The sequence below is a fragment of the Pipra filicauda genome, unplaced genomic scaffold (genome assembly GCF_003945595.2).
Source record: "Pipra filicauda isolate LSUMZ 115617 unplaced genomic scaffold, ASM394559v2 scaffold231_size1239837_pilon, whole genome shotgun sequence".
Lineage (NCBI taxonomy): Eukaryota > Metazoa > Chordata > Aves > Passeriformes > Pipridae > Pipra > Pipra filicauda.
Window position 1 is genome coordinate 902,630 of NW_024104345.1, and position 20,422 is coordinate 923,051.

Below are 20,422 nucleotides of genomic sequence, written 5' to 3' on the forward strand. Positions count from 1 at the left end.
AATACTAGAGGAAGAACCTTGCTTGCTGAAGTGTATTAAAAGAGCTCTAAAAAACTTAATTAAAAATCATTCTGTTGCAACCCTGTACAGTCACTATTTTACAAGTGCACCGGTGCTCTTGGAAAATTAACGTCGCAACTTAGGTCACAATTCACAGCATGTCCCTAAAGGAGGTACAGGTATACCACTTCTCCCAGGGGGATGCTGCACACATGGCACACCCTCCAAGACTACATCAGACCTTCAACCAGCCCCTCCACCAGCAGAAGGCAGCTCATGTGGGCTCACATGACCCCAGTGCTGTCAGACCAGCCAGAGAGCTGGGTGGGTGTCGAAAATGATTGACCAGCCCCAGCACCTCCAGCAGGGCTGGAGAGGACACGGGCACAGGACTGAAGCAGTCCTTTAAGATGGGCCTTGAATGTCACCCCAGCGAAGGCGTAGATGACGGGGTTCAGGCAGCAGTGGACGAAGGAAATGGTTTCCGTCAGCTGCAGGGCCAGGGCTATCTGGGAGCTTGCCTTGCAGTCATTGATGATGTGCAGGCTCTGCAGAGAGTCCAGGAACAGTGCGATGTTGAAGGGAGTCCAGAAGAGGAAGAAAACAATGACAATGATGAAGATCATCTTGATCGCCTTGATCTTGTTCCGATTTTTGCATTTTTGCAGGTTTTTCAGTATCTGGGCGTAGCAGCAAACGAGGATGCTGAAGGGAATCAAGAGGCCCAAGATATTGACTGCGAACTGAGAAGCAACCTTCCAGGTATTGCTGCCTGGGGGGTATGTGGGGACACACTGTACAGCCTGCTCGATTTCCAGCTCCTGGTTGAATATGATGTTGGGCACAGAAGCCAAGCCAGCCACCAGCCACAGGATTAAACTGATAATTACGCCGCAAGAGGCTGTCCGTATCCTCATGGCATAGACAGCATGAACAATTGCTATATACCTGTCTATGCTCATGAGGGTTATAAAGAAAATACTGCTATAAAAACCTGTGTAATAAATGCCCGCCATTATCTTGCACATAGCATTGCCAAAAACCCACTGGTCTGAAGCGTAGTGGGCTTGGAAAGGGAGAGGCACAACGAAGAGGAGATCAGAGGCAGCAAGGTTCAGCAGGCAGATGTCTGTCATTGTCGTCAGCCTTTTCCTGGTCAGGAGAACCCAAAGGACCAAGGAGTTTCCCAGAAGGCAGAAGACAAACACGAGGCAGTAAAGACTTGGCAGAAAGAGGGATTTAAACCTGCGAAAGCTGTTTCCTTCATTACACGGAGCAGTGTTTTCGTCATATCCATAATCATATTCAGTTGTTGCAAGGGATTGGCTTGTGGGATTCATCTCAGATACCTGTGCAGGAAAGAGCAAAGGATAAATGGCTGGGTGTCCTGGCACAGTACTGCCAGGGTGGCTTCTGCCTCTCTCCGTGCTGTGTTGAGCCTGTGGATCAGCCTCCAGGCAGAGAGAGGAACTGCAAAATGCAGTCTCAGCCTCGCTGGCTGGACAAGAGCAGCTCTACCACCCAAAAGGCTGCCTCGGCAGCCTGCCAATTGTTCTTATACACACGTAAGTACAAGCACTAGGATGTTCTTGGTTTCCTTGAAATTGCCTCAGTGCCTGTGGGCTAGTCCCTCATCATCACAATGACAGGGAAAAATTCATGCTCTGAATAGTCATAGTGATAAAAAAGGGTACAAAACCTTGCATCTGATCTAAGGATCTGGATTCTCTGGTGCTCCCTGGGGTGGGGAAGCGTTTTGCCTGTAGCATAAAGACCCTTATAAACGTGTCATGACTGAAGAAGCCATCACCCAGCAGCATAACTGCATTTTTAGCAAGGCTGCTCAGGGCTAGAAACTGGCATGGAATGCAGAGACATGCAAGCTAGTTTTCTATGGGTGGATCCAGGATCACACACAAAAAGCTCTGCAGCAACAAGGAGTTCTCAGGGATACATAGCAGCACTTGCAGTGCCAAGCTCTGGTTTGGTACTGACCTGCAGGCCGGCTGGTGAGCTGCTTGGCTGTGCCTATTGCTACAACACAGCAATTTAGTGCTCCAGCCTGTTCTGTCCAACTTCAGTTTTCTAGTTCAGAGAAAAGCAAAACAATAGGAGGGTTGTTTCCTCTCAGTCATTTCTGAAGAATTGCAATGAAGGGAACTTTAAAATAGTAAAACACTGACCTGCTCTCTAAAAGTGAGTCAGTGTTTTAGCTACCTTTTCTATTGTTTCAGATGTCAGTTCATGACCCCTGTAAAAGGGGATATGGTTTGCAGACATAAGTGTTCACATTTTAAGAAGTAATGATTCTTTCAAAAGAATTTGGCTTGTCACAGCTAAGACTTTTGAAAATTTATGCTGCTCTGAACCTGTGTTACACTTGCTTACAGGTTGATCACATCTTGAAAGAGCTTCAAAGACACAGACGAAGAATAGTTTGCAACAATCATTGTTATTAAGCTGTAGCGATAATGGGAATTGTGATTAATTCAATAAAAGTAGAGGATGGGCTCTCCTAAATTAAAAATTGCCTCTCAGGTATAAAAAAAGAGAGAGAACAGTGCAAATTTTTATATTGATAAGGAAGGAATCACAATTCACCCCTTCTTGCCTGGCTGTGCCACTTGTGGGGGAACAGAAGGATCTGTATGCACAGCACAGAGGAGTACTGGAGTCAGTGTTTGTCGTCTGCTCCAGGTATGGATGCTATTCATGCCTCACTGACCTGCCTCAGCTTTTCTGGGGGTACCAGGACTGTTTCAATTGGTATGTGCCATGCAGAGAAACCTGTTACAAATGCAGCACTCAACGCTATAGAATTCCTTGTTCAGAAATAACAATGAGAGAAAAGCAGTGCTGCAATCTACATTGATAGTGTAATTCTCTACTATATTGAGTTTTCAGCTGTAGCTAGGACATCTGCGTTATTAATTTTAACTTCATATAAGGCATAAACCTCTAAATGTTGAGTTAATAAGTCACTAGATAATGGCTCTTCATGCAGCAACAGATGTTGGTAGATAATATTTCCTGCTAATGCTTTCAATGTGTGAACCTGACACACTGTGACTGTAAGCATTGCAGTGCTGGCTCACTTTTCTTAATTGCCTGTCAGGGACCCCTTAAAAGGAGTTCATAGACTGAGCTATCAAAAGGAAAAAAAAAATTCAAAAAATAATTAGTACTCTGTTATAGATACATAGATCTATAAATATGTAGATATATAGAGATACGTAATTCTAGATTTATAGATATAAAGCATCTGCTTTTGGCAACATTTTAGTTTTTTTCCTGGGCTGAACAGAGGCTGGAGATACCCTACTTCAGAGCACCCTTACATCATTAATACCTTTGAAAGCTTCCAACCAGGGCACAGCATTTTCCATTTTCTCCCCTCTCCACATCACTCAGCTAAACAGTCAAACTGAAAAAGCAGTTTTACAGAGGGTTTCAAGGGAAAGTTAAGTGCTGCAGGTTCCTTTCCCCTGGTTGCCAAAGTTGGCCCGTTAGTAGCACATTGAATATGGATGGACTTTACCTTTGACAGCAAGAAGCTTCTACCCTCTCAGATGGCCCCTGTCCCCTTCTTCTTCTGCTCTGTTGCTTGGGCTCAGAAGTTTACAGGAGGTTCACTTCACCACTTGCGGAGATGGCTGAGATTTGGTGATATGCGGGTGTCGAAGGGGCAACTGCCAGGTACAGAATGGGCTTGGAGGCAGATAGAAGATTCTGTATCTACGATAAACAGGAAAAGAGGTGAGAGGGCTATCAAACACATTCTGCAAAACAAAAATCAAACATGGCCCTTTTTGAAGGTAGGAAATAGTAGCACTCCTTTTAATGTGTTTGCTAAACCCCACTTCTTCACAGCCACCCCTGATTAAAGTGAAAAATTTAAAAGTTCAGACGTCTTCACCACAGGAGATGCCCTAATTAATTTGCAACTTTTTACAGAAGCTGATCTACAATTTCCAGGTCTCATTATTTTAGTTTTTCATTTTCTTCAGCTAATAACCACTTGTATATGCAGTCTGTTTATATCCCTCCCCATTAAAAATTTATTAGCTTTTTGAGCAAAATAAGAACTCACAGCTATTGATACCACTTTGCAATAATTCTTTAAGCAGCTTTTATTCAGTGGAGATATTGGGGTTGGATATATTGAGGTTTTTTAAGACATATTTTAGAGCCTTTAGGATACATGGTAAAGAACAAAATATTGAAAAAAGGGCAGACTTGAATTTTTTTGTTTTATTCAATAGCTTTAAATTCCTTTTGTTTAGTGTAATTCTGTAAACTATGGTGCTTTGTAAGTCAGACAAATTATTTGCTTTTCATCCATTAATCTCAATAGGCACCATTTTCATGATTTATAAGAACACAGAGAATACCAGAGATTCACCCAAGAACCCCAAAGAAGTATGTGGAAGATCCAAAACATGACTGTAATTGAAGTTATTAACCTATTCTTTCGTTGCAGCTCCAACCCAAAGTAACTTTCCAGTTTGCTGGCTATTACATAAATGAAGAGTGAAAAAGAGTCTCAAAGAGAAAAAAGTTCAACATTGCAGGCAGAAAGAAAAAAAAAAGTGAGAAAATGAGCTGGTGAAAAAAAAAATAACCCAATGAAGGACCTGACACTAGTCAGTAGCAGAGTCACAAAGAAAAGACCTGTCCCATGAGGTGTTCAAAATACTAATGGTGACCACAGCATTACCCTGCCTCCAAATACTCAGTTGGTCTTATTACATAAGAGAGACCATCTCTTCTTATTTTGTTTATATTTTTTTCAGAATTAACTTTTAACATTGTTTCAACAGAAATTTATGTTATTTTATTCTCTAGATCTAATTATATGATTAATAATATGTCAGTAGTATGCCCTGGTGTTACAGACGCACAGTACGACATAATGTATCTTCCTTCTATTTATGTTTTTGTTTAGCTCTCATCATTTCTTCTTAGGATCAAATCAGTAATAAATTAAAGATGCCCCCTTTTCCATTGTATGTTTTTTTGCATTAGTTTGGTTGATAAGTTAGTAACACTTATAAAAAATTTAAGTAATAATTTGACGTGAAACTGATAAAAGAATAAAATACTTCTGCATTTTAAAACATTAATACATATTCTAAAATTGGAAAAATCTTATTTTTTTTCATGAGTTATTTTCTGTTGCACAAATTATGATCGCACAAAATTATTTCAGTTCATTCAAAATGCATATTTTTCGATTGGGTAGTCTCCCATCTGTGTACTTTCACCAGGCACAATACTGCATGGTCAGGCAAAGTGAGGCATGAAGCTGGAACAGTGCAGTAGGAAAACATCTGAGGAAGTGCTGTGTGTTTTGGAGAAAGCTGGAGCAAGCAAGAAGATGCAGAGGACCTAAAAGGTGAGGAAAAGAGTTTGAATTCAAGTGAAAAAAGCTAAGATAGAAGTGAGCATTCCTAGTGACTGATGTGGCTGGAGGATGGCTGGCTGCTGTACTTTGGGCAGACCAAGGAGTAGTGTGCTGGTTATGGGGGTAACAGCTTGGTAATAAGGAAAGGGAGAAAAAAAACTTGCGGTGATGCCAGTGTTTTGGAGGAAAAGAGCAGAATTCTGGAATGTAATGTGACATTTCCAAGTGGAGCTCTGCTGTGTTTTGAGAAGTGATAATGTGTTTGAGTCCTTGGACCTACTCAGCTTTCTGAAAGCTTTATATGTCTGTAGTGCTTGTGGGGTGGTTGGTGTTCCTGACACACATCCATCTCCTGAGCTTTTCTAAAGAGAGGAAGAGAATTTGTTAAAGGCAGCAGAGGATGTGATTTGTCAAAAGCAGTGAAAAGAATGGAGATGAATTTAGGAGATGACAAACATGGCTTTGGAAAGGTGTTGTTTCTGACTGGCAGGTGTGAAGACAGGTGGGAGGCAAAATTCACAGCACAAGGGGTGGGATTGGGAACTGAAATGACAATAATTATGATGTTGGCTGAAATGGTGATAATCATGGTGATGAAAACTAATGGGAGATGCTTGGGTTGAGGAACAGGGAAGAATGGCAAATTTTATTCTTCTCCTCAAGTTGAGCCCTACTGACTCTCCTAGAGAGAACCCAAGAGGAGCATGGGCCGACAGGGTGGTAGAGACAAATAGCCATTAGTGTGTTCACAAATATAATGTGCTGAAAGCTGCAGTGTGCTAAATTTCCCTTGAAAGCTCAGAGAAAGATATGTGGTGGAGAGAGGATGAAAGGTACACACTTGCAATTTTCTTCGTGTCAGCTATGAGCCAGTCTGTAATAACTCGTAACCTTCCCGACAATTTTTCAGTCTGGGAGTAGCAATCACCATGTCCTGAGTTATACAGGGGCCATGAAGGCAAACAGGGATTTTCTGCCAAGCCAACATACAGCCCTTTGTACTTCTCCTGAGGATGATAACAAAGCAGAAAATGTGGTAAACCAGCAAGAGGTGGCAAGATATGAACACAGAAGTTAAAGGTCACCTGCACTTGAAAGTGCTGAACTGGAGCAGAAAGAGATGCAGAGAAGCTGCAAGGTGGCAGGAGGAGAAGTGTGAGAGAGCTGGGCTCAGCCTTGTGAAGCAAAGCTGTGGAAAGGATACGTTTGCTACATACAGACAGCTCAGTGAGGAGATGGGCAGGGGAAAAAGAAAGTTGTCTCACCTTACAAAAAGCACAGCCACATGACAGCAATATTTACCCCTTGGGTTCAAGTGAGTTCGCTAGTGGGGCACTGGGGCCATGGAGCAGCCTTCCGTGGGAAGAGAGCCAGCCAGCTGATATAAAATGGTCCTAGCTGAGTTTGTGAAGAGGATGCCTAAAGTGGAGGGGACAGCCAGCACCAGGCAGTCCCTCCCAGGGCCTTGGGGATGCTGCCAAGGTGCTGGATGAGAGCTGGGGGGGCAGGAACGTCTCAGATCTATTTGCTAAGAACCTATTCAAAATCCACCCCAGAACTTCCTTCTCCAGAAACCCTGACTGCTGCCTTTCAGTGTCTCTCCAGATCAGTTTTAGCTGGTCACCAACACCAATGATAGCGATGTCTCCCCATACTCTTGTGGGATTTCCTGTGAGAAAAAAATACAACAAAACAGAGACAACTGACTGTGGGTATCTCTGGTGCCCACTGGCCTATGGCCAGTTTGGGTTTGGGTCCATGCATCCGCTCAGGACCGTGAGCTGCCAGAGAGAAGAGCCATGTGGCATCACAACTTGGTGAAAAGGATGATTCAGGCACCTCAGTCACCACTCAAGTTTAAAAATGCAGCTAAAATGTTGCTGTAGGAGGAGCTTTCTGGTTTGTCTTATGTTTTGACGGTGGTTGTCATGGTCAGCCTGCAGCAGCCACAGCAGCCCCAGACAGATGGAGAGGATTGGGCAGTCTCCGTGTGTCTGTGCACCATGCTGCTCACACTTCCCCTTTAGCTGTGCTGCTGCCATTGCTCTGCAGTGCTTCTGGTATTTACACTTGGACTTGCAGTTTCTGCAGTTTTAGCTTCTGCTTCAGTGGGGAAAAAAAACCCACGCAGCCCTTCACATAGCTGAAGACACTGACAGCCCAAAAGTGACCAGCATATCAGAGTAATACAGACTTCCACTCCCCCAAATTACTCGGAGTCCCAGGGTCAGGGAAGGGATGCTCCTCTGAAGCCTTATGTGAAATGCAAAGACTGTGGCAAATGCCACAACCAAAAGGAATCTTGCTGTGAGGCAAACAGCATGGCCACTTCCTCAGCTCCTACAGTCAGAAATATTCCCTAGTGGCAGAGACAACCCATGCACATTAGTCAGCCTCTAACATCAGTCCCAGGAGGTTTTCTTGTCCTGTGCCATCACGGCAGCTCCTCAGCCTGGGGGTGATGGCCAGCTTAGCTGCTGCAGAACTGCCATGCCTGCTCTTGTAGAAACCTCTCCTTGCTCCTACAGACGGTCCAGATGAATTGAGTTTTAACACAGAAAGGAAACTGTGGTTGCCATAGAAGACACCACCAGCAAGAACTTGCTTTGGCCTCAGGAGTGCCAGCCTTGAGGCTGAGTATGGCTCTTGTTGTTCTGTAAGGCAGATGGGAGGCACCTTTCTGACACCATGGCACAGACTCTGGTGTTGTTGTAGAAGGCATTAGGAAAAGATGGGAATAAAAACAGAGTGAGATGCCTATCTGGTAGGATATCTCCAAAGAAAAGACTAAGTGTTTCCTGGATCTGCCTGCTCTCATAGCACCCAGCTGGAAAGCAGAGGACATATTTACCTCAATGCAATGCTCAGCTTCCACATATCTCAGAGCTGTGGGAGCCAGCCAAGTCTGGTGCTGTTATCCCAGAAGAGCACTTTCTCTGCCTTTCCTCGACAGCAAAATAAAAGCAGCTTCTTAGTCAAAAGGAGGCTTTTCCCTTTCAGATCAGCTCTCACTTTACATCTCAGAGAGCTTACTGTGTCATATTAGCAGAGGGAAGAGATAGTTCAGCAGAGGGAAAAAAACCCAGGATTAACTGCAATAGGGGTTATGTGATGTTCAGAGTTGCTGGGTTGCTCAGCTAAAATGCCTTGAAAAATAACAGCAATCATTAAGGTTGATGGGAAAAACAATGAGGACAGCTCAGCTTTTTAGGAAAAGGTAAAAGTGGGGGGTCAGAGTGAGAACATCCTCTGCAGCATGAGAGCAGCGTGGCAGGTAGAATTCTGATGAATGTCCCATCCCAGATTCCTTCTCCTCGCTATCTCTCTGCCCCAACAACCCTCTCCCAGGTGTCTCTGCTGCCTGCACTTACTAGCAACTGCCCTCACCCAGCTGCAGCACTCTCCCTCTTGCACTCCTCTCTCTCAGGGCAGCAGGGATGGGCAAGGGGGACACTGAGACCTGGGTTACCAAGGCGGGAAGGGACCTGTGAGGTACAGGATGAAACACCACATAGGAGCTGTCTTTTGAGGAATCCTGACATGTTTCAGTTATTGTCACGGTGTCTGGGTCTACCAGCATCAGTTATCAACACACCATCTTAGTTGGACTGCATCACCTTGATCAAAATTTTTTATTCAGACGATTGTACCTCTACGCTTCTACCAGTGTAGAAGTACAAATACATCACATGGAAGAATGGTTCTTTTGCTTTTCTCAATGGGGATAATATATTTGTATGCCTGTGTACAAAGAGGTTGGGTGAAATTTTGTGACCATGTGAGAATTTTTTGTCATCAAAAAAAGTATATTTAGTTGACTAAAATACCTCTGAAAGTTCCAAGCTGTTTGGGAGTAGGATTTCCCCCTCCAAATCAAGCAAAGAAAAATAAAGAAGAGTCATAGTACTTTATTCTGACAAGTTTCAGAAAAACATTGCTATTTTTCATTTTTAAATGTGTCGTTTCCAAATATAGCTTTTTTTTTAAACAAAACCTCCTTTTCTAACTCTTCTTCCTTGAAACCGAGCAGACTACAAAGCTTCAAAAATTTTCCACTAGAACTGAGATGTGTCTCTTCTGCTGATAGTAGGCAGAAATTTTTATTTTTCGTTTTAGCTTGGTCAGCAAAAATATTGACACCCTCCACCAAGTGGAGTTGTGTTACAGTAACAAAGTGCTTGTGTCTGTAGACACGTACAAGTGTGCACAGGAAAAACCTATTTGGCATTTTTCTGGCTTTCTCTCCTGCAGCAGATGCTCAGTGCAAAAAAAAAAAAAAAAAAAGGCTATGAGCCAGAGAGTCCTCCAAAAACTGTTGCTGAGTTTGTATAGGAGAAGCAGCTGGAGGTGTTTGGTAAGGTCTGGACCAGCTCATTCTGCTCCACGCTTTACTTTTCACTACCGGCACCAAAGCCACAAGGATTATGGCTTTGACAGCTGCAGCCTTGCACAATCGCTTAGTTTCACCCTAGCAGAAATCTCTGCGTTGCAAAACTCCCAGCACAGTAACTCATTCATAGTGGTGTCAGCAGTGAGAGGAATTTTCTCACTCATGCTTTACAACAGGGTAATTGTGGGACAGAAAGAAGTAAACAAATATATCACCTGCATATGTAGTCTCTGAGAACAAAAATCTTCCCCATCTGTCCCTTACCTGATGCTTTTTTCCCCTCACCCTAGAGCACTTAGATTTTTAACCCTTTGCTGTCTCAAACCTTCCATTCACCACTGCATGGGAACCTCTTAGATTTGCATCTGACCGTGCTTTGCCTAAGGAGGGAGAACAGAGAGAGATGCAACCAGTTAGAACAGAAAAATCACAGAAGACAGGGCTGCATGAAACACTGGGAGATCATATGTCCCCTGTCTTGAAGGAAGGGGCAGTGTCCTGTCCCACTGTTACTCTTGCTATGCTGTTGTTCAGCCTGTTCCTAAGCCACTGCTTTCTCCCCAGCTTCTCCTTACAGTGCTTCTCCAGACTCACTGCTAGAAAATTTGTCTTAATACTTAATCTAAAACTCTCCTGGTATAATTTGAGTCAGTTATTTACCGTATCCATGGAGGAACAATTACTTGTAGCTGTTTTAAAATATTCTAATATCATGTTTTCCTTCAATCTTAACAGCTCATAATCCATATTTTTTCCTTTTAGGTCATGCTTTCTAAATTGTTAAAACTAGCCACTCTTCTTTTTTGGTGACTGTCCAGTTTTCCTTAATCCCTTTTGCATTACAGTGCCCAGAACTGGCAAAGCAGACTGGAAGATTCACTTGCCTGGGGTAGCTGTTTCCTTTTGCAATCATGTAGCACTAGTGACTCACAGTTCTCCTATGCTGCACGTCAGCCCCAGATCCTGTTCTCCAGAAGTGCTGCCCTCACGATACTGTGTTTGTGGCCTCATGTGACCCTGCCCATGCGCAGAAGTGGGCATTAAGTTGTACTTAATGCACTGCAGCCCATCACTGCCAGGCTTTTTTGCCTGTCAAGGTCAATTTGAGAAGCCATCCTGTTCACCAGTATGTTTGCACCCCTTCCCAAGTGGTGGCATGTGTAAAAATGGAAAAATCATGCACCAGACCTTCATCCAGAGCAGCAAAGAGAAGCAAATGCTGGTTTGTGCCAGGGCAGGGCACAGCCCTGGATGCAGGATCCTTCTAGGCAGCTCTCCTGTCCAGCAGTGATTGCTCAGGAGTTTGTCTGACCACCTGTGCACCCACATGAAGGTTGTTTCAGGTGCTCAGAAAGCTTGCTAGCTCTGAGATATGGGATACCACTGCTTTGTCTGGCTGGCTTGAGGCTGAAAATAAGGCTGGTTTGACATAGCTGCCTCTTGGCAGATCAGTATCAGTTCCTATTCTCTTTATTTTCTTGCAGCCAGCCTATTGCTTCTAGTGCTTTCCAGCAACTGTAATTACATTGACTGGCACATAATTCCCTCTCTGGCACAAGCTGGTGGTTCCCCACCAGATTATCAGGGCTTCCTGTGCTGTCTGTCTGCCCAGTGCTCACCACCAGACCTTGGCACTGACCATACTGGCTTGGAGCAAAGGTGACCACTAGCCACCACCACCACTGCTGGGTCATCCTGCACCAGCAGCATCCAGTTGCAGCTGCTCCAGCCTGCCCAGCCCAGCCAGAGCATAGCTCTACTCCTAGCACCCAGCCAGGCAATGCCGGTCAGAGACCACTGAAAAGCACAAAAGACCTTCCTGCTGATGCTCAGGACTTTCTTTTCAGGGCTCATTGACCCTTCAGGTGGGAATTCTGTGAGCTTCAGCACAGAAACCAGGCAGGATGCTTCCCACCACAGCCATGCTGTCTGACCCTGTGCAACACTTTTTGTTTCTGTGCATGAAGACAAACCAGATGCTGCTTGGGCAGGGGTAAGGGCACTTAATTAGCTCCTCAGTTAAACCTGGCAGGGTTTGGGCTTGGGACCATTGACACTATCTACCCTCAGAGAGCAGCAGCAGCAGCAAGCGGTGCAGACCACCAGAGACTTGTTCCCAGGTGCAAGCCCAGTGCCTTCCTGCAACTGGGTGCCAGTGGTATTCCTGCAAGGGCTCACTGCCACACTGCAGTGGCTGCACCACTTCTGCCTCTCAGCTGGCCTCAGGCCATGCCATTCCCATGGCTGTGAGGAATCGTGGGGCCTCAGGATGGGAAACTTCTCATGTGGGCACTGGTGCCCATGTCTGTCTCTTGAGTGCAGCTTCATTTTTGCCACAGGAGCCTCCTGTAGAAGCAACTCCAGATGCTTATCAGATTTTAAAAGGAAAAAAGGTTTTCAACACATGAAACCATGCTCTTAAAACAGGGAAGTCTGTGTGGTTTAGGACTGGTTGATGACTCAGGGACCCTGGATTCAGCCAGCCAGCCACTGGCATGCTGCTCTCAGCACGAGAGCAATCACATACCAAAATCTGGGCAATGATCCCATCCTGCTGATGCTTCCCATACAGACCACAGTGGCTACAATCTCAAAGCAGGCATCTGCATAGCATTGTTCTGTCTTTCACATCTTCCTTTAGGCTTCTGCTCTCACCAGGGGCACGAAAAGAGATTTTGCTAGGGTAACACACACCTGCTACACTGCTGTGGTCTGAGAGGAGGTGTGAAGAGAGCTTGGCAATGCTGCTGATAAATCTTTATCTGAGTTGCTGGTAAACAGGAAGCTGATGAGCAGCTTTATTATTTTTCTTGGGTTTTTAGGTTCTTTTGTCTGGTTTTTGTAACTATTCTTTTTCATTTAGTTCATCTCAGGAAACACATTTTTTTTGCCACCTTTTGCAGGAAATGTGCAAGATACCCAAAGTGTTGAAAACCTCAAGGTTCACTCAACTCGCTCTAGGAGAGACGGTGAGTCAAAGGGCCTGGCAATGAGGGCATCATGATGGCATTGGCAAAAGCTGGAAGCTCATGGGTCAAGCTCACAACGGTGAAAGTAAGGCTAAAAGAGCAGAATACAGACACTTGACACACTTTTGTGCAGTGATTGTACGTTCGGCCTGGAGGGGCTTTTTACTGGTATCAGAAAGAAATTTCAAAATTTGCTGGTTGAGACAGCCAGGGACATAGGTCTCTACAGAGTTGTAGCACTGGTAGGCTCTTGGGAACTCATTTTCAACACCAAAGACACACCCTGTCCACACCAGGCACATCCACCACCCACGCCACTGCAAACAAGCACAGCTGCTGTGCTGAGCCATGTGTTGTGGCAGAGGGAAGGCCAGTGCTCAGCACCTCAGCATGGACCCAGCAAGTCATCCAGACACATCAGGAGCAAGCAGGACAGGCTGTTTAGCAGATACCCCCCGCTTGTCCTAGGCTGATGGCAGCAGTGCAGGTACTGAACCTGCAGGGATCAATTCTCACCATATTTAAACTCTCTCCTGATCTCGCATGGTGCTGCTTGAGAGAACAAGCAAGTAATCAAGCCCCTGCTGCTTACAGAGAGACATGCCAAGGTTTGCCAGCAGTAACACTGGTTGAAGAACGGGGAAGTCAGGGGGAAAAGTGAGGCAGAGGGGAGGCATTCCTCACACCACAGCCTGAGGCTGCAAACGTGATTTTGGCCACAGCGCAGCTGACCTTGCACTCACTGAAAGCAGTTTGCTTTTTGCATCAGCCCTTCTTGCTCCCTCTTCATCATAGCAGCAGGGAGGATCTCTTGGGCTAGTCAGGGTAAAACAGAGCTCCTGTTCTCACCACCTACACCATCCTCCTTTCCTGTGGGCTGGGGATGGACATGCACAGCTCAATGAAGATAATAGATACAGCCCAAAATGTTTTGAAAAATACCACATCCAGCAAGAAGTTGGGTTGAAGAGCAGGAGGAGTCAGTTTCCGGCATGCAGATGCATGGTTCAAGTTTCCTTCTCATTGCCAAAATGCCGCTTCATGTTTTTCTGGTATGGGTTTCAAATGAGTGGGATAAAACAGATGAACTTTTGCCACTGCATAGCTAAAATCTACATTTCCTTTTATGACACACAGATTTTCTTTTGCTGACTCTTTTCTGATATCCTCCAATAATTCCAAGGACCATCAAGCCTTCCTACCTTATAAGATGGTAGGCAAAAGAGTAAAAGGTCAAAAGTTTCATTAACCTTTTAAAGATCTTTCTGAGCAGGACCTAACTCAAGACCAGCTTTTATAGACAGGAATAATGGTAACATGTGTACATTTTTTGGACAGAGCAAAGGACATCTGAGAAATCCCAAAGCCAAGAGTGGAGCCGCAATGCTTTAGGGAATCTTAGAAGAAAAAGAAAGCTCTTCAATTAATCTCAAATAAGGTCCAAAAAACAACAGAAAAAGTGGTTTGGGTGTTTGTATTTCCTTAACCCAAAGTGCTCTCTGCTTGCTTTATCTTTATTCTATCAAATATGTGTAAAGCCAGTGATTCCAAACTTGGGAAACCCTTCCCAGTGTTAGCTCTCTTTAAAGAAGAGCTCAGAGCATAGGTGGGGGCAGCCAGCACTGGGAAGTCTTTGCACCTCACTTTGCCAATGATAGTCGCTGCAAGCTGGGATGGAACAGAACAACCCTCCTTTGTTCCTGCTATGTCTCATTTCAGTTTGGGAAAATTGAAAGCAAAATTAAAACGGAAATTCTCCTCTGTAATGTAACAAAATAGATCCACAGTCCAAGGCAGAAAAGTGAAATCACATTATAAAAAAAGAAAGATGCATAACATTTTGGAGTTTTCTTTGCCCTTTGCAATGTGAATAATTATTCTGATAAGACATCAAACAGCAGCTGACCACATATACTACAGGAGGTTAACATTTAATGTACTTCCCAGTGCAGCATTTAAAAATATTAAAAAATATGAGTGTGCTCCCATCATGATTTCACTTATGCCCTCACTGTTAAGCTTGGTTTAAAACACACCTTTTTACTCCTCTATTGCACAAAAGAAGGAAGTGAAAAGGACAATTACATACTTGTCTCCAGGCTCTCTAAAAACCTGTGACAAAAAAGGGGTCATTAAATCCCTTGCGTTAAAAATTCAGCCCTGGGAATCATCTGCAAGCCTGACATCCAGTCTTGCTTTTAATACAAAGTTGGTTTTTAGTTTATCTTATGTCTAGAATCTTAAACTATGGTCTGAGGGTGCTGATGGCCAGCAGGATCATACAAATGTCCTTCAGGTGTTACAGAACCATATCAGAAGTAGCATTCAGTACCCTCCATCAAACTGCTGATCCCAAGGATGCTTGGTGGTCCTCCAAGAAACTTTTCAGCAAATAAATTTAATAGGCTTTTGGGTATGCACACAACCAATAAAAAACTTACCTGGAAAGGATTTGGGGAGGTCAGTCTAATGAAACACAGCCACAACTACAGTTAGCGCAGCTCCTGTTTCAGCATGGCTGTGCTGTCCTGAAGCATGCATTACGAGGGGCACAGCAGGGAGGTCTGCCTGCTCTGGCTAAAAATCAATCTAATGAAAAAAGAAAGGGCATCCAATCTTCCAGCAAGCAAAAAGGTTTCAGCAGCATCAGCAAAGCCACTGGCTCACTGTGTGGTGCAGGGCTGAGCAGCAGACTGTGGGGAAGAGAGGCGGCTGGGCAGGCAGCTGCTGCCTGCTGTTGCCCTGACATCCCACTCTGGCTCCATCGTGGCTGCAGTGTTGTGGACGGTGCACTGAAAGAGGAGGTTTACCTGTGATGTGAGAGCAGGAGGCAGGGAATTGCTGCTCACAGAGAGAAAATCATGCTGCCATAAAAAGCAGCTGGCAGTCAGGGACACACAGGTCTTACACTTCATTTGAAGTGTTGGCAGAGAACCTAGACAGGTGAGAAAGGATCAGCCCTTTGGCTGTCACTAAAGTGTGAAGACACAGCACCTGAGCTGAAAACATCCCCAGCATGCCTGGGTTTCAAACCCTCTCTCATCTCTGACACAGGCACTAGGAACTGGATTACAGAAGGTGAGAAGCACCACAGATCTGACAGATGCACCAAGTCACCGTCACCCAGAGCCATGGGTGCAAAAATACAGGGATCAGCCAGGGGTGAAGGACTGACCAACTTTCAACACAGTCACTTCCAAGACAGTGCAAACACAGCTGCAGGAGGAGGAGATGTGCAGCAGCAATTAGGCTTCCCAGAGTCCGAAAAAAACAGGCAAGTGTCAGAAGGAAAACAGCAGGCTGTCCTAAAGATAAAATACCACCACCAGTCAGTCCCCTTGTAGTAAAGCGCCGGATTTTGGGCAAGTTTTCCTCAATGCTGGGTAGGTAAAGCAAATTCCCATCCCTGTGAGCATTACCTACCTCCCAGCTCGGCTCTGCTTCAGTGTCCTCCTCCTCCTCAGCCAGCAGCGCACACTTGAGTGGGATCCGTGCAGGAGCCCTTGAGGGAGCAGCTTTCAGTGCTGTGGTGTGGGGCAGCAGCTGCTGGCTCCTGGGGCTGTAGGGATGCCCAGATGGCGGGAGCTGGAAGCTGGCATGGGGACAACACTTGTTGCCTTTGGGCATTGAGGTTTCCCCCTTACCAAATAGGCAGATACAATCCAGTTTTCTGGAGAGAGTGTTTCTGTGTCTTTCAATACATGAGGGCTGTTGCCTCCCTGACTGCTGCAGCTGTCACGCAGCTTCTCTGTCTCTAATTGTGAGATGGGGTCCTAGAGTGCCTACGGATTTCACGGTACACCATTAAAATGGGGAAAATGTTCCATGTTGGAGCAATGCCGGAGTAGGAAGCACAGTATGGGTTCTCCAGTTCACACAACTACAAGTTAGGTGTTTCTACCCCTTACACAGCCTCTTTCCCTGTGTCCCATTTACCGCCCTGAATAGTCCTTTTGTCTCTGCTGGACGCCACCATGGGATATCAGGGGCAATCTCAAGCAGAGGATGGTAAGGGGCATAAAAGTGCCCCAGGAAGAGTAGAAGGAGGAGGGATACAGACAGGATATGCTGATGGCACTTCTTCTGGGGTTCACCAGCCTCTGCTGCCCACAGCCCTCCAGCAAGGGATGTCTCCACAACACAGTGTCTGCCAGTCCACTGAGCACAGCCATTCCCCTGCCAGCTCCTGACTCATGCACACAGCTATTTGTCTGCTTTCCTTAACATGGGTTCAGCAGAGGAGTCAAAGAGATCTTTGCTCCTCTGTTCTGTCATCCTGGATAGTCCGTTAACCATGAATTGCAAAGGCAAAGATCTGAAATGAGCAATGAACTTGGATAAAGAAAGTGAAGCAACAGGAGCACAAGCTCATAGCATGTTGAGGAGAGATCTAGGGAGGCCACAGGCAGCCAGTACAGGGCAGAATGGGCAGTTACAGCACTGATAAGGAAACAGAAAGCAGGCAGTGAGGATGAACATTTTGCACGCTTCTTAACCTTGGCCACACTCGAGCAGATCTTTCTTTTTTTGTGCCCTGAGATGCTCCAGCACCTCTTCCTCATCTGCTGCACCACGCTGACCCAAGGAACCAAGCTCTGCTGCCAGCATCACTGGCTGGGCATGGAACTGGTCTTCTGCAACCAGCTAACCCTTAATTTTACTTGTGGTAAACCGAGAGCAGGATCTGACTCCAGAGCACCTGGTTCCCCTTTGTGCAAAACCTATTTGACCATGTGCCCTGACTTCCATTTTTGGCATCACAGCTGTGTTGCTGTCAGACTCTGCAGAGCTGGTGACATGCTTTCTGCTCTGCTACCAGCAGAGTTCCTCCTCACATGCTCTCCGGGAAAGAAGAGAAATCTTCCAAAGCATACATACTTTCTCCCATTGCCCTGTAGCTCTCCAAAGTTATGCAGGCAAAGTGCTATGAAGATCAGACTTGCCCATGGTGCTCATCAGAGAACAGGGAATCTGAGTCAGGTCATGGCAACCAAGGGTGCAAATAATCCTGTAAGCAAGTCAAACTCCCCCATCTACCTTGGACCAAGTTTGTTGTCTTCCTGCCTTGTACCTCACTCTCAACTGCTTGTTCTGCAGTGTAGTTTCTTGGCACCCTTAAGACATGTTATTTTCTCCAAGGAAGTGTTAAAAAATAAGCTGAGGTATCTCACGAAGAGATGAATTAGGGAAATCTTTGCAGGAGCTTTCCCTTCTGGGGACAGTTTCAGCTCACACCATCACTAGGATCCAGTCACAGCCCCAAAGATGAACAGGACATGGAGGCCTCTAGCTCTGATCCCAGTGGTCAAAATTAACTGAGGAGGAAGAGAAGGGACAATCTGAGGCAACTACAGCAAGGTCTGAGCTGTAGCATTGCTCTTGTTTTGGAGAGTTTTCCAAAGAGCCAACAAAACCGGTTTTCTGAGGTAGTGTAAATTAGCTGGACTTGGAGCCAGCATCTGGCCTGAGGTCCTGACTCCAAAACCCATCCTACTTAAGTGTCATGAATGTTCACCATCATGCATTAGACTCTGATCGTCATCACAACGCAGTTTGTGTTGCGGCACATAGCGCAACAAGGAGCAGAGGTTGCAAAACAGCGTGAGGAAAGGAAAGGGCCAGAGCTAAGATTGCAAGGGAAGCACTGGGAAGAGGAAGATGCATTGTGGTCCAGATTGTCCCTGCCCACGTTGCCCCTACCTGGTTTTATTTTTGAAAAAGTAAAATTAAGAATATATATTTTTGTTCATCATAATGGCTCCAATTCCACAGCAGAATGCCTGTTAACTCCTGGGTAATTCTCCTCCCTTTTCATTTTTCCCGTTGCATCTCAGCGGATCAGAGAACCACAGGGTTAAATTTACCCACAGGAGTGCACCACTGACCACAGTAATTTGTTCATTTTTCTTATCCCACAAGCAGAACTGATTGCAACCCTAAGAGGTTTTAATGGGCAGGTCGTTCTTACCTAAGGTTTCAATTTTGTGGCTATCATCAGGAACCTGTGATTTGCTGAGAATAGTCTCTATTTTCCAATTGTCTCCAATCCTGAACTCCAGCCAGCAGAGGTTAAGGTGTCCCTAGTGGCTGAGCTACCCAACCCTGCAGATTTGGAATGGCCTAAGACCCTCCATAGGGTCACATTGCTCAAGGGTGCATGACAACCTTCTGCAGCCCTGAGAGGTCTGGGCAAGCTCTGAGAGGTCTGGGCAAGCTCCCAGACACCACCCAGAGCTGGACCACCCAGGCTCCCATGACACCCTCTCCTCCAAAATACCACCTTGCAAGGAGCCATCCTAAAGAAGAGGGGCTGGTCAGATGTGTGAGCTCTGGGTGCAGCTGTCCCTGTCCACTATTATCAGCCCTGCATGCACAGCCTTACATATCCCAGGAGGGGCAAGAGAAGACACCCCATTGCAGGCACCATGTGTATTTCAGGCAAGCAATCCACTCTATCCTGCAGAACAGCCTGTCCCATCACCTGGGTAGTCACGAAAGGCCAGGAGCAAGAAACCTTTGGCACCAAAAATTCAGGAAGAAAGATGAAAATGGTGTTTTTAAATTTAATTTCATCCCCAGTTTATTTAACTGCCTGGGCAGAAGAGGAGAGCAAAATGGGATAAGTGAAATATGGTTTTGACAGCAACCCATTGCTGCACTTTGTCAGGTCCTCCTAATGTCCCCTAAACAGAGTACAAGTCAACTCTGCCATCTTTGGCACGTGGGGAAAATAGATGGGGGGGACAAAATGGGGAAATTGCAATATTTCAGCTAAGTCTGTTTTTCAGTTTCAAGATGACTTCAGTAAAAGTGCTGGAAGCAAACAAAAATGTACTAGTCTCTGCTCCAGGAACATGCAGTTATGCTTTGACTAAGTTTCTAGAAAAGATGAGTGGGGTGTTTTTTCTTCAAGACAGTTTAAAAGTAGGTTTTAGAGAAACTTGTAAATGGTTACACTGAAGGTGATATAAAAGGCTTATATTAATTTAGTTTGATGGGAGGAAGGCATGAAGCTGATACAGAAATACATGAATAGATGAAACCAGATTTAAATCAAACTGAGATTTCACTTGCATAGTTTTGTAGTGCTTTAGCTAGATCAGCTCATAACCACCCATTTTGTGTATGGTTAGACAGAGCTTCATAACTTTTTCCCAACAGTTCAAATTCCTGTCTCTGATGGCCTGTGCTAAAGCAACAAAGGGGGCTGCTCAGTGATTGCTGGCAAAGCTAGGCACCAGTTTAAGCTGTGCAGCTAAAACCGCATGCAGAGACTTTGAAGAAGGAGAGTTGCAGAGGCTGCTTTGGTGGTGTTTTTTTCAAGATGTGGCTTTATTTTTGACTGGCTCTTTGTAGCAGGAGAGGTAAACCTGCAGCCGTTTTAGGAGATTTGTTCACTCTCTGCCTCAGCTGTACTGGGATTGAGAAGCCTGATTTTAATTGGAGAGGTCCCTGCCTCCCTAGGGTCAAAGCTTTCTTCAGCTCCAAAGTGGAAATAAACTCAAAACTTTAACAAACATGCTTTCTTCAAATCATTCCTTTGCCATTTGAGGTACAGAGATATTAACAAAATCAACCTACACTCAGGAAAACCACTTCCACGATTAGTCATACTTAATCTGCCAGATATCAGAAGATCTCTACACTAAGCTGTAGAGC

At 45.2% G+C, this 20,422-nt stretch overlaps 1 protein-coding gene across 1 annotated transcript; it reads right to left on the reverse strand.

The window, feature by feature from the left end:
* Nucleotides 1–284: 284 nt before the first annotated feature.
* LOC114002554 (C-C chemokine receptor type 8-like) lies at nt 285–1,355 on the reverse strand. The gene has a single exon (XM_027748579.2). The coding sequence runs from the start codon at nt 1,338–1,340 to the stop codon at nt 285–287; it is 1,056 nt and encodes a 351-aa protein (XP_027604380.1). The 5' UTR covers nt 1,341–1,355.
* Between the last annotated feature and the right edge of the window lie 19,067 nt (nt 1,356–20,422).

Coding starts and splice junctions, on each gene's coding strand:
- LOC114002554 (XM_027748579.2), bottom strand. CDS start 1,340: ATGAATCCCACAAGCCAATCCCTTGCAACAACTGAATATGATTATGGA.